The sequence below is a fragment of the Amyelois transitella genome, chromosome 20, assembly GCF_032362555.1.
Source record: "Amyelois transitella isolate CPQ chromosome 20, ilAmyTran1.1, whole genome shotgun sequence".
In the NCBI taxonomy this organism is placed as follows: Eukaryota; Metazoa; Arthropoda; class Insecta; order Lepidoptera; family Pyralidae; genus Amyelois; species Amyelois transitella.
In genome coordinates this window covers 1,230,705-1,244,252 of record NC_083523.1, presented here as the reverse complement: position 1 = coordinate 1,244,252, position 13,548 = coordinate 1,230,705, and the positions used below count along the sequence as shown (strand labels likewise).

Sequence of the window (13,548 nt, the reverse complement as noted above, 5' to 3'; positions counted from 1 at the left end):
AGCAAAAGCTAACTTAAGAATGCAAGAGGTTATAGATGAAGATGTGAATGAAGCACGTAAGGAATATAAGAAAATGAAAGATTTGGTTAAGAAAGCTGTGATTAGAAAGAAAGAAGAGTATAAAGAGGATTTTGATAAAAGGCTATCAGAAGACTTTCAGTCAAATCTGAAAGTATTCTGGAAATCCGTAAGGTCAGCCCGAGGAAATACTATAACCAGAGAGCTGACTAGGATCAGATGCCAGGATGGTAGCGTTGTGAAAGGAGAAGAATGTGTACTAAAGATATGGAAGGACTATTTTGAAAGTTTATTTGAAAAAAAGGAAGGAAATAAGAAAGATTTCTGCTATAGCGAAGAAAAAGAGAATGAGATGGAAGGCGAAATTGAAATGTTCGAAATTGTGGAAGCACTTAAGAGTATGAAAGCGGGAAAGGCTGCTGGGTGTGATAGAGTGTCGGTCGAGATGCTTAAAGCAGGAAAAGGCGTAGTAGCTAGTCAGTTGTACTGCCTTTTCAATTTGTGTTGGAGAAGCGGCCGAGTACCAAAAGATTGGTGTAAGGCTGTTATCGTGCCACTTTACAAAGGAAAAGGGTCACAGCTGGACTGCAAAAATTATCGTGGTATAAGCCTGCTTAGCGTCGTCGGCAAATTGTATGCTAAGGTATTGATTAATAGAGTCAGGAATGAAACTGATGACAAAATATGGGATGCTCAAGCGGGATTTCGAAAGGGAATGGGATGTACTGATCAGGTCTTTTCCTTGCGGTGCATAGCCGAAAAGTTTTTGGCCAAGAGTCAAAAAGTCTATTGCACATTCGTAGATCTGGAAAAGGCCTATGACAGAGTTGAGAGGAATGAATTGTGGTCAGCACTTTCTATGCATGGGGTGAGCAGTCTCTTAATACGAGCACTGAAATCCTTATATGAGGATTCGAGTGCTTGTGTCAGGATAAACGGAGCGCACACTGAGTGGTTTAAGATTGAGAAAGGCGTTAGGCAAGGATGTGTTGCGTCACCGTGGCTGTTCAACCTATTTATGGATAGCTGCTTGACAGATTTGAAAGAGTCTAAAAGTGGATTAAGGATGAATGAGTTACTCGTCAAATGTCTGCTCTATGCCGACGATCAGGTTATACTGGCGTCATCAGCGGAGGAGCTACAGGAGATGGTAAACTGTATGCATGAAGCTTTAAAAGAGAAAGGAATGAAAGTGAACGTAAGTAAAACTAAAACACTGGTTTTTGAAATGGAGAAAGAAATGACAGCATGTAATATTTTGATTGGAGGAGAAAAAGTGGAGCAAGTGAAAGAGTTTGTATATCTAGGATCAAAGTTTACATCAGATGGCAAGTATGATAGTGATATTGAAAGGAGAGTGAACGCGGGGAACATGGTGAATGGAGCTTTGCATGCCTTTATGAGCAGTCAGAAACTATCCAAAAAGGCTCGACTGGCTGTGCACAGGGGCGTGTTGGTCCCGACATTAATGTATGGGAGTGAAAGTTGGGTATGGCAAAAGAAGCATGAAAGCAGAATAAATGCAGTGGAAATGAGAGCGTTAAGGAGTATGATGGGTGTGAAATTGAGTGACAGGATAAGGAACAGCGTGATAAGGGAATGTTGTGATGTGAAAGAAGATGTAGTTACAGGAATAGAAAAGGGTATGTTAAGATGGTTCGGTCATGTGGAGAGGATGAATGAAAGCAGGTTGACTAAGCAGATATACAAGGAGAGTGTGGAGGGAAAGGTCGGAGTGGGAAGACCTAGACGAACGTATCTTGATCAAATTAAGGACGTCCTGGTAAAGGGTCAGGTCAAAAGTACCCGAAACCGCCGAGCTTGTATGAAGAGAGTTATGAATGTGGACGAAGCGAAAGAAGTATGCAGAGATCGTGGCAAGTGGAAAGAGGTAGTCTCTGCCTACCCCTCCGGGAAAGAGGCGTGATTTTATGTATGTATGTCATATTTCTCAAACAGAAATTTTGTTGTTTACTGAAGATTGTCAGATTGTAGCAAATTCACAATGAATGAGCCAAACATGCCATATTTTACTTTTATGATTTTTTAATTTTGTGTCAACAAACCTGGATGATGCATCATCTGTGGTCTGCGCCGCGGTGGAGGGTGCCGTCTTCTTGTTCTTGCTCTCTCATCAGGCTCTGTGTCCTCTGTATCGGTCGGAGGCGACTCTCTAGGTGCTACACTCAACGATATAGCCCCTGGAGCGGCCGCAACGAGCCGCGCCACCGACGCATGCGGAGCCCTAGCTACATTAGCTCCATCAACAGCCAGTAACGCGTCCCCAGCCCTCAAACCAGCCCTATCCGCTGGCCCTCCTGAAGTTACCGCCGAAACTACACAAGGACGCTGACCCGCTATCGTAAACCCAAATCCAATAGCCCCGCGGGCCACCACCAAACGACGCTCAGCTGTACGAGGGAGCGCTGCTCGTCTTCGCCTCCTCCTTTGCTGTTGAGGCACCATCACAATCTCGAAGATAACAATAAACTTTTTAACCGTTATTTCACAGAAAAGTTGACAGAGGTCATGGTGGATGTTTGCCCAGGCATTCACTAATAGATAAAACTGATCAGACACTTAGACGGACGTAATTAGGTGAAATTTTAACTTAGAAAACTAGAAAAACAAGAAAGAAAGTTTCGAGGTCTCCTACAACTGACGTTTACTTAAAAGTTTGGCTACATTCATAATTGACTAATTCACTTCCAGTACTTTAATGATAAAAGTGTAGCTTAAAAATTGTACTTCATTTTATTCCTGTTAGAATAATTTTCTAAAATAGATAAAAAAGCCTTCGAAACTATAAAGCATATTTAAAAAAATTAATCTTTTTCTCGAACGCGACATTATGGTTTCATTCAAAAATTTATCAAGAATTGATATAAACATTTCTAAATATCAAAGTCAATGTCAAAAACTGACAATCCCATTATCTGATTATCCCATACATACTGAGATTTATACCTTTGAAAACAGAAGCATGTTTTGTGAACTTTTGTATTACTATCCAAGTTTAATTTATTGATACATTTTATCGTATTCAATTATAAACATCTTTTTTTAATTTACTGTAATAACAAAATTAAATTAAAATGGCTGTAAGTATTTTACTTAAAATATTGTTGTACTTTGTAACCTTAAAATTTTACTTAACTAACCCAAAAACTCATTGAATAACAGAAAAAAGGCAAAGCTAAAATCAGCAAAGTAAAGAGGAACAACCAGACGACCAATAAAATGAAGAAGCAGGGAAAGTTGAGGCTCCAGAGGCACAGAACTAAGGTCCAGAAGCAGAAGCAGCCAGCACAGCAACATCAGGTGGAATACAGTAGTGAGAGTGATTCCGCATCCGGAGATGAATGGGCAGACATGTTGGATGAAGAGGAACAGAAGTACATAATGAATAGGATAGCAACGCAACCTCAGTTGCTGTCCAATGTTCCAGAGCAAGACCAGAAAAATAAGTAAGACTTTGCACTTTCTGTTTTTAAGAGTATCTTGTTTCTTGTTAAGCCTTACTAGTTTGAATTTATTACATTCTAGTTTTGGATATCATTGCTAGGAAACCTGCATCAGGCATAGTGCTAATGTGTCCATGATCCAGAAGTTGCTTAGTCCATTCAAAAACTTACCCTCCCAGCAGTGATAGGATGTGAAGATTTGAGTTAGTCAAGGATTTAAAATAGTTAAAGTATCAATAAGTTAAGGTGTATGGAAGGCAAATGGGAAAACCACTATACTATGTTCTTTAAACTGGTGATAGTATTGAGGAAGGAGGCTCCACTTAACTCCACCGACAAGAGTTACTCTTAATTTTAAGAACAAGGAAGAATCAAGTTAGTAAAAGTTTGAGTTAAAGAAACAAATTTATTAACTTTAAATTGATAATTGAATTCAAATTAAAACTAAAACTACTTACTTATAAAAAAAGGAAAAGGTGATGACAAACTAAAATTAAATCTATGTATTTAAATAATTAAATACTTTAAATAACTTTTATCAGATCAAGAAAAAGGAAGAGAGAAGACAAGGGTAAAATGCCAAAGCCGGCCAAGTTAGCTAGCAGTGACAGTGGCGCTGAAACAGAGTCCGACACACACCAGGACTCTGATGAGGAGTCCGATGTCGAGGATTCGGGGAGTGAATTGGAAGATAAATATGAGAAGGAGTTAGCTGAAAGACCAGTGAAAAAGCTGCGACCTCTCCTTCCTATCAAAACAAAGGAAGGTGTGATGGAAAGGACTGAAGAAGTGGAAGGTGAAATTGTACATACATACATACATATAATCACGTCTATATCCCTTGCGGGGTAGACAGAGCCAACAGTCTTGTAAAGACTAATAGGCCACGTTCAGCTGTTTGGCTTTAAGATGGAATTGAGATTCAAATAGTGACAGGTTGCTAGCCCATCGCCTAAAAGAAGAATCCCAAGTTTATAAGCCTACCCCTTAGTCGCCTTTTACGACATCCATGAGAAAGAGATGGAGTGGTCCTATTCTTTTTTCTGTTCGTGCCGGGAACCACACGTGAAATTGTACTATTTTGATATCTCAAATCTATAGTTATGCCATAATAATTTTTCTATAAGAGAGGTTACCAAAATGGCCAATCATAAAACATGACTTGATCTCTGATAAATACCCAGGGTTCACGTCATGGTCCAGGAAAGGTTGAATCTGTGATTCCACAGTTCTGGCTTTGTCAATAAAATTTTAAGAATTTACAAAATAGGGAACCTTTTTTGTTGTTTATATTCACAGACACTGAATCAGAGGCTGAAGATGAGCCACCAGCGAAACAACCAAAACAATCACCAGACTCCAATGGATCAGACTCGGACTCCGGCATGGAGGGTACAGCAGAATCAACGCAGGACGGAGACGCTGAAGTGGTGACTGCAGTGCAGCTGCTAGCCGCGAGGAGGGACAAGCTGCAGCATGATAAGCTGAGGATCGGAGCTCTGTGCTCATCTCTGTTGGAGCAGCCGGAGAAGAAGGTTGGTAAAGTGTGATTGTAATTAAAATTGTTAGCTCGTCGTTTAAAAAGAGAATCCCAAGTTAAAGGCCTTTGGAAGCTGGTTGAAACGCTGCAGTGTAGTTAGTTCCGCCACTTCTCCTACACTACTCATATCAATCAATCAATCAATTTATTTGTCAAACATAGGTACAAAGATACAGTTGTTGAATAATAATACGAGTACAGTTCGCTATGTCTTGCTGTTTAAAGCATACAAATATTAAAGGTTCATGTACTTTCTTTTCTTTGGAAGCGGTAGTAAATATAATTATACTTAAGTTATGTGGACGTCAATAAACAACACCTTGTATCCTATTTTGAAAATAAATCTACATCAACTTGAAATTGAGAGTAACATCAAAATTCTTTGTTTCAGCTCAAGAACCTATACCCAATTCTGTACCTAATGGAAGAACGTTTGAAAGATGGACAGCTGAACTTACCTTCAGTGCGCAAGCTGGCGAGCATATCGGCTTGCGAGGTGTTCCGGGACATCCTGCCTGACTACATGATCAGGCATCAGGACTACTCCAATGTCAAGTGTGAGTGTAACCCTTTACATCTTTTCTCTTATTCTCTCCTATAAATCTCTTTTTCTAATGTTGATAAAATTGAATTGAGTGCCGTGTGGTTCCCGGCACCAATATAAAAAAGAATAGAACCGCTCCATCTCATTTCCCATGGATGTCGTAGGAGGCGACTAAGGAACAGGCTTGTAATCTTGGAATTCTTATTTTAGGCGATTGGCTAGCAACCTGTCACTATTTGAATCTCAATTCTATTATAAAACCAAACAGCTGAACGTGGCCAATCAGTCTCTTCAAGATTGTTGGCTCTGTCTACCCCCGAAAGGGACGTGATTATATGATGAATGATAAAATTGATAAGACATATGTCTGTTTCGCTTTTTATTGTATGGACGCGCACGCTTTTAGGGTGGAATGTTATTTAATTCTCATTGACCACCAATTAAAGTTGCTTAATAAAACTAAATCTAAATTTATATTTTTATCATCTTTATTCCAGTGAAAAAGGACACGTTAGCGCTGTACAAGTACGAGAAGGAGTTGTTGGAATTCTACAAGCGATACCTCCAGCGGCTGGAGAAAGCGGCCACCGTGCTGAGACGAAAGAAGGGAGACACTAGGTACATACATACATACATACATAGTGCCGTGTGGTTCCCGGCACCAATACAAAAAAGAATAGGACAACTCCATCTCTTTCCCATGGATGTCGTTAAAGGCGACTAAGGAATAGGCTTACAAACTTGGGATTCTTTTTTAGGCGATGGGCTAGCAACCTGTCACTATTTGAATCTCAATTCTGTCATTAAGCCAAATAGCTGAACGTGGCCATTCAGTCTTTTCAAGACTGTTGGCTCTGTCTACCTAAAACTAATAAGCAATTTAAAATAAATATAATTTATAAGATATATTGAATTGATAAAATGATTTATATAATAATAATTCTAATGTCAATATTTCCATCGTTTAAAAACTCGTCCAGTGTATAGTAGCATTTATCGGTCAAAAGTAGTTTTAAGATATATTTAACTCTGTTACCTAGGAAGTGTGCAGAGATCGTGGCAAGTGGAAGAGGTAGTCATTGCCTAGGTACCTCTCCGGGTAAGAGGCGTGATTTTATGTATGTATGTATACATACATACTTACATATGGTCACGTCTATATCCCTTACAGGGTAAACAGAGCCAACAGTCTTGAAAAGACTGATAGGCCACGTTCAGCTGTTTGGCTCAATGATAGAATTGAGATTCAAATAGTGACGGGTTGCTAGTCCATCGCCTAAAAGAAGAATCCCAAGTTTATAAGCCTATCCCTTAGTCGCCTTTTACGACATCCATGGGAAAGAGATGGAGTGGTCCTTTTCTTTTTTGTATGTGTTTCGGGAACCACACTATACAAAAATTGTACTTCTGTACCGGCACATTACAAGTGATACCATTTTGAGAATAAACTATGTCATTATTCTGTCGATAAATATGTATTGGAAAGATTATTGTCGATAAATATCAATTGGAAATTATTTCATATTTTGTTTCACAGACGACAGAAGACTGTCGGCTCCGTCTACCCCGCGAGGGATATGGACGTGACTATATGTATTTGTTTCACAGAAAACTGGACGAGTCGACGAGCAGTATAGCACACATATCTCTCCGCTGCATGTGTGACCTCCTAGTGTCAAAACCAAACTTCAACTACGCCACGAATATAGCTCAGAGTGTCATACCCTACTTGGATTGTGAGACGAGCGCTTCGGAAATAGTCACCGATGCGTGCGGCAAGGTGTTCGTAGAGGATACTAAGGGAGATATCACTTTAGCGGTGAGTAAGGAATAGTCGCTTTTATAATTTTTTTTACCTATGTGATGATGAAATGACATGTGGTTGCCGGGATCGAATAGAAAAATAAATAGGACTACTCCATGACTTATCCATGGATGTTGTAAATGGCGACTAAGGGATAGGCTTATAAACTTGGGATTCTTCATTCAGGCGATGGTCTAGCAACCTGTCACTATTTAAATCTCAATTCTATCATTAAGCTTAACAGATGAACGTCGCCTAATCAGTCTTTCAAAACTACTGGCTCTGTCTACCCCGCAAGGGATATAGATGTGACTACTAAAAAAAAGGCAAGAGCGTCCTTCATTACTTAACTTAACATCACCCTACATGTGTTCACGTCTTTATCGCTTACGGGGTATACAGAGCCAAAAGTTTTGAAAAGCCTGTAAGACCATGTTAGGCTGTATGGCTGAACGATAACTTTAGTTAAATAAGTCTTTTCTAGCTTCTGACCTCCATCTTTCAACTTTGCTCTATATTTTCCACGCGAGTGGAGTTGCGAGCGAAAACGAGTTGGTAAATATATAATTGTGACGGCATAGTTACCACTTTTTCAGTTTATACATATATTTACTTTTTATATTTCAGATGTGCCGTGTGGTTCCCGGCACCAGTACAAAAAAGAATAGGACCACTCCATCTCTTTCCCATGGATGTCGTAAAAGGCGACTAAGGGATAGGCTTACATACTTGGGATTCTTTTTTTAGGCGATGGGCAAGCAACCTGTCACTATTTGAATCTCAATTCTATCATTAAGTCAAATAGCTGAGTGTGGCCTATCAGTCTTTTCAAGACTGTTGGCTCTGTCTACCCCGCAAGGGATATAGACGTGACCATATGTATATGTATGTATGTATGTATATTTCAGATCGTGCGGCATAGTAATCACTTTGTTCAGACATTAAAAAAAAAACTATTTACTTTATATGTTTGTTTCAGATCGTGCGCCTGATCAATCAGCTAGTCAAACGTCGTGGTGACCGCTTGAAGCCATCGGCTTTAGACTGCCTTCTGTCGCTGAAAATAAGCGACATAGACATGGACGAGCAGGCAGAAATACAGCACAAGAAGAGACAGGAGGAGAAGAAGAAGAAGCGGATTGTCAACTTGTCTAAGAAAGAGAAGAAGGTGTTTGTTTATTTACTAGCTTCGTTAGATAGCTAGCTAGCTAGTTAGACTTTGTTCACTGACAATTTCAATACAACTATCTCCTGTAGCCCCCTTAGAAAAGTGGGGGGAGAAATTTTGTTTTACCAATTTTTAAGTTGGACTAAGTCAGTAAGTAACACGGACGAAAAAAACCGCATATATATCGGGGCAAAAGTTTTCTTGTGATGCTAGTACAAACATACAGACAGAAATTGACACATTTTTTTGTAAATAATTGAAAAGAAAATATATGAAACTTTAACCATGATTAAGAAAACCTTTATTTTTTTTTTATTTTAGGTCGCGTTAACATGAGAGTTTATGTATGTAATTTAGCTCATTCTTAAAGAACGTAACGACGCAATGACGTTATATTTATGGACTTAACAGAGTTTTATGCCTTTGTTCGTTAGCAAATGTCAGTCAGTTTCAGTCTTAAAATAAAAAACAAATTAACAATATTGCTTAAAACTTGAGAATGGTTATCTCATTATCAATTTATATGTTGTTATATCATGTCGGTAAGAAATTATAAATTGTGTTATAATATTATTTATTTTGTGTAGCGCTATCGAATAAACCTTATGTCTATCTATTTCAAACTGTTTTTCCATGTCTTTCAGCGCATGAAGAAGCTGAAAGAAGTGGAGAGGGAGTTGATCGAGACGGAAGCGCAAGAGAGTGAGCTCGCGCGCAGGAAACAGCTGACGGAGGTGACCAAGACAGTGTTCCACATCTACTTCAGGTTGCTGAAGAGCGCGCCTAAATCGAATCTGTTGGACGCCGCGTTACAAGGGATTACAAAGTAAGATATTTATCTTGGTGACTTAAGGGTTAGAGGTATAAGAAGGGTGCGCGATATATCTTGGTGACTTAAGGGTTAGGGGTATAAGAAGGGTGCGCGATATATCTTGGTGACTTAAGGATTAGGGTATACGAAAGGGTGCGCACTTTTTGGGACTTAGAAAGGTTCACCCACGTAATCAACCTATATTTTTGTAGGATGATGACGGAACCTAGAAAAAAATCTTTGATCTAATGGGCATCTTGCCCCGCTTACTCTACTAGTGATAAGCTTTTAAATTTGGAGATCTTTAAAGCGACGAGCTACCAACTTGAATATTATTTTAATCTCAACTATATCATTAAGCCAAATAGCTGGTCGTAGCCAATCAGTCTTTCAACATTGTTAGCTCTGTCTACGCCGGCCGCGAGAGATATAGTATACTATATGTATGCATGTCCAACGTTCCAAGGTTCACGCACGTCATCAACCTGGAATACTACTCGGACCTGGTGGCCATCTTGTCCGGCCTGCTGCGCGACGAGCGCGTGCGCGCGCGCAGCCGCGTGAGCTGCGCGCGCGCCGCGCTGGCCGTGCTGGCGGGCGCAGGCGAGGCGCTCAGCGTGGACCCCGCCAACTTCCACGCGTACTTGTTCGCCAACGCGCTCGACGTGCACGCCGGTAACTTATTTTTGTTTTTGTTGTTCTTTTCACAGTAGAAAAAAAGGCGGACGGGGTGTGGCTTGAAATAAAGTGAAGCATCGTTATTTATACGTGCGTGTGTGAGTGACAGACGTGACGTATCTTGATCAAATCAAGGACGTCCTGGTAAAGGGTCAGATCAAAAGTACCCGAAACCGCCGAGCTTTCATGAAGAGTTATGAATGTGGATGAAGCGAAGGAAGTATGCTGAGATCGTGGCAAGTGGAAAGAGGTAGTCTCTGCCTACCCCTCCGGAAAAGAGGCGTGATTTTATGTATGTATATATATGTGTGAGTGACAGAACACTTGCAATTTCGTGAGGATAGGATCTTTGACGTAATAGCGGCCTGCTATCACACTATTGGTGAGTGTGTGCGTGAGGCGTGTATATATGCGATGGGCCGGCGTACTATTGGTGCTTCATTTTGCCGTAAAGTAAAGCTCCGTCTGCCTTTTTTCTACGTCTATGTTGACATGTGCAAGTTTAGAAAATATCAAAAGATTTCCGAGAACGCTTGCATAATTGGACTGACTGAAAAAAAAAAACTTAAATATCCAATTTAAATTTATACACTTACCTTTTAAATATAAGTAAACGTTGATCCAATTTATATAGCCCATCATCTTTAAAATTACAATTTAACTAGAAACTTGTCGCTATTTAAATTTATTCCATCATACAGCTATACATTTCAATCCTCTAAAGTCTGGCTCTGTCTACCCCGCAAGGGATATAGACGTGACTATTATATATATGTATGTTATAATTAAAATCGACAAACTCCAGGAGCGACCCACGAGGACGCCAAGCTGACAATAGAAGCGATCAGCCAGATATGCTCGCGAGCGCGCCGCGTGTCCGCCAACGTGCTGCGGGCGTTCGCCAAGCGGCTCGCCGAGCTCGCCGCGCAACTGCAGCCCAACGGCGCGTTGGCTTGCTTGCTGCTGTTGCAACACTTGATACAGGTACAGATCTACCACTTTTATAAGTTACAATCGGCATTGTTCGACGGCGCAGAATAGTACAACCGACCGCCGAATGAAAACATTAGTGAAATAACGAACTTATTGCTACTACATAGGATTTTTAATCCCAAAACAACAGGAGTCGTGTTATAAGACAAATACCGACTATCGCCACGGCGCGGCGTGGCGCTCCTGCGAACTCCAGACATGGCGCGTACGCAATTAGCCAATAGCGAACGGTTTTGATCCCGCTTTCAAATGGCGCACTATGATTGGCGCAGATATTTTCGCGCCATGACAAAAATTGATTTCTGCTCAGGTACATCGGTGTAACTTATTTAAATGTTAGTACATACTGTAGACTTATTTTCTGAATCATCGACTTATACGAGGAGTGTGTGTGAGTGGTCGGTGGTCGAATCGGTGAGATGCCCGGTTAATGTCCGTGATGCGCAGAAAGGCACAGGTTCAAATCCCACCTCGGCCATGTACCAATGACTATTTTATAAGTTACATTACATACATATGTTTAATCACGTCTATATCCCTTACGGGGTAGACAGAGCCAACAGTCTTGAAAATTACTAATAGGCCACGTTCAGCTGTTTGGCTTACTGATAGAATTGAGATTATGTACATTAGTTTGAATATTAACCGATGCTGTTACGGTCCGATGATAAAATTGTGTACCTCAGAAATTCGTATGATAATATTGTTCAGATATCTATGACTACAAACTACTATCATTTTTGTAATCATTCTAGCAAAGCAAGCCGGTATCATCCCTTCTTGAACCCGACCCGGAAAGCGGGTCAGGTAGGTACTGCCCGCTGGTCGCGTCCCCGGAACACTGCGGCGCTGACAGAGCTTCGCTGTACGAGCTCACCGCTCTCAGGAGACATCACCACCCGGCAGTGAGAACTGTGGCTATTGCGCTGTATAGTGGTAGTTTACCGCAAGAGTTTACGAAAATGTAAGTTTTTTTTTACTTTTGTTCTACTAGATTAAGCTAAAACAAGGGGGGAAAAGCTAATATTAGATATAAATGCGAAAGTAAGTTTGTTTGCAACCTCTTTACAAATTGTCTACTCAATTAATCTTCTTGAAATACCACGTATATATAATTAATAAAAAGTCTGGAGAAGTACATATGGTAACTTTCACCCCAGTAAATACAATAGTTCCCGTAGGATTTGCGAATTTGTACTCTTCCTTAGGCAGCGCTAAAAGCGTTTCTTAGGTGGCATTTTATTCGTTGCATTTTGTACACGCGAGTGAAGCTACGGGTAAAAGCTTGTAATAAATAAGTGATCTTAACTTAAATTGGATAAGTTATATGAAAAATTCAGGGCAAGAGCTCCCTTAAAAATACGTAAATCCACGTTCTGTATGGCCTAAATTCAAATAGTGATCGGTTGCTAGTCAGACGCCTAAAAGAATCCCAAGTTTATAGGCTTTCCTTTGATTTGCTTTTACAATGGAGATTTTACAATCTTTAGAAGCAGTAAGGCACACTACGGTCTTTTTTCGTTTCCAGACTAGCATGTAAGGTTACACTAAATGAATGTGCACTTGTGATATCTATGGGAAAGATATGCGAGTGGTCCCATTAAAAATACAATAATACGTTTGAAATGAGAACCTCCTTTTTTTTAAGTAGGTTAGAAAAAGGACCACACGGCATAGTAATAAACACATGCATACAAATAATCACGTTTATATCCCTCGGGGTAGTCAGAACCAAGTGTTGGAAGGACTGATAAGTCACAACACGGCGCACTACATACATAGATCACGTTTGGCTAAATGAGTGACAGGTTGCTAGCCTATTGGTTAAAAAAGAATCCCAAGTTCATAAGCCTATCCCTTAATCACCTTTTACGGCATCCAAATGAATGGCAAGCCAAATAAATATGACCTTTTCGTTTACAGGACACCGATGAAAGCGTTCGACCAATACGACGGCTCGCAAATGGCGTTCAAGCCCGCTGTTCCTCCGCCCAAGAAAATAGAAGGAAAAACTAAAGTCAAGAAATCGCAGTCTCACAGCTGGGCTCAGACAGAACTGAAGATATTATGTGAGAAAGTTGAGAGCGATGTTGATTTGAATCTACCTAAAGTGATAAGTAAATGTGTAAGATGAAGTGAATTAAAATGTTAGAAATATTATGTAGCTTTTTTATTTTTTTTTATGGTGGCAAGTAATAAGACAAACTCTCAACAATTTTTGATGCAGACAAGGAAACAAAGCTTTAATTGTAATATTTTTAAAATTGAAAAAAGTATTTCACGAAATGGCACACATCTGACTCGTGGAACATAAAAGTAGTTCACCTAGGTGCTTGTTGAGAAACACAACTGGTCACAAAACACGTAACACTGGTCGAAGATATACGGAACTGATGGTCTTGGTTTAACTTCAAATATTTGACGGTGGATAAGTGAATAAGTGTAAGGGACGTATGATTGGATACACAAAAACGTGTGCGCAGCGAACGCGATCTCGGCTCTACTGGCGCCGACTGGCGCGCGAGTCA

At 40.2% G+C, this 13,548-nt stretch overlaps 2 protein-coding genes across 3 annotated transcripts in view; one reads left to right on the top strand and one right to left on the bottom strand.

Annotated features, from left to right (window-relative positions):
* LOC106138441 (regulator of G-protein signaling loco) overlaps nt 1–2,666 on the bottom strand; it is an 86,604-nt gene extending 83,938 nt beyond the window's left edge. For both annotated transcript variants that reach the window (XM_060949859.1, XM_060949860.1), the window contains exon 1: nt 2,085–2,666. In XM_060949859.1, the coding sequence (XP_060805842.1) occupies nt 2,085–2,484 (400 nt within the window). In that variant the 5' untranslated portion in view covers nt 2,485–2,666. The remainder of the gene's footprint in view (nt 1–2,084) is intronic.
* Nucleotides 2,667–2,962: 296 nt separating this feature from the next.
* On the top strand, nt 2,963–13,180 carry LOC106135304 (nucleolar complex protein 3 homolog). The gene is made up of 13 exons (XM_060950066.1): nt 2,963–3,119; nt 3,202–3,485; nt 4,025–4,278; nt 4,782–5,017; nt 5,414–5,579; nt 6,064–6,184; nt 7,175–7,385; nt 8,350–8,538; nt 9,183–9,364; nt 9,816–10,024; nt 10,833–11,011; nt 11,776–11,984; nt 12,944–13,180. The coding sequence occupies exons 1-13, from the start codon at nt 3,114–3,116 to the stop codon at nt 13,152–13,154; spliced, it is 2,457 nt and encodes an 818-aa protein (XP_060806049.1). The 5' UTR covers nt 2,963–3,113; the 3' UTR covers nt 13,155–13,180.
* The last annotated feature ends 368 nt before the right edge of the window (nt 13,181–13,548 follow it).

Bases quoted from the DNA above. Each gene is read 5' to 3' on its own strand.
- LOC106135304 (XM_060950066.1), top strand. The intron at 9,365-9,815 runs GTAAGATATTTA...CAACGTTCCAAG, and splicing joins GCGTTACAAGGGATTACAAA to GTTCACGCACGTCATCAACC. The intron at 11,985-12,943 runs GTAAGTTTTTTT...TTTCGTTTACAG, and splicing joins CCGCAAGAGTTTACGAAAAT to GACACCGATGAAAGCGTTCG.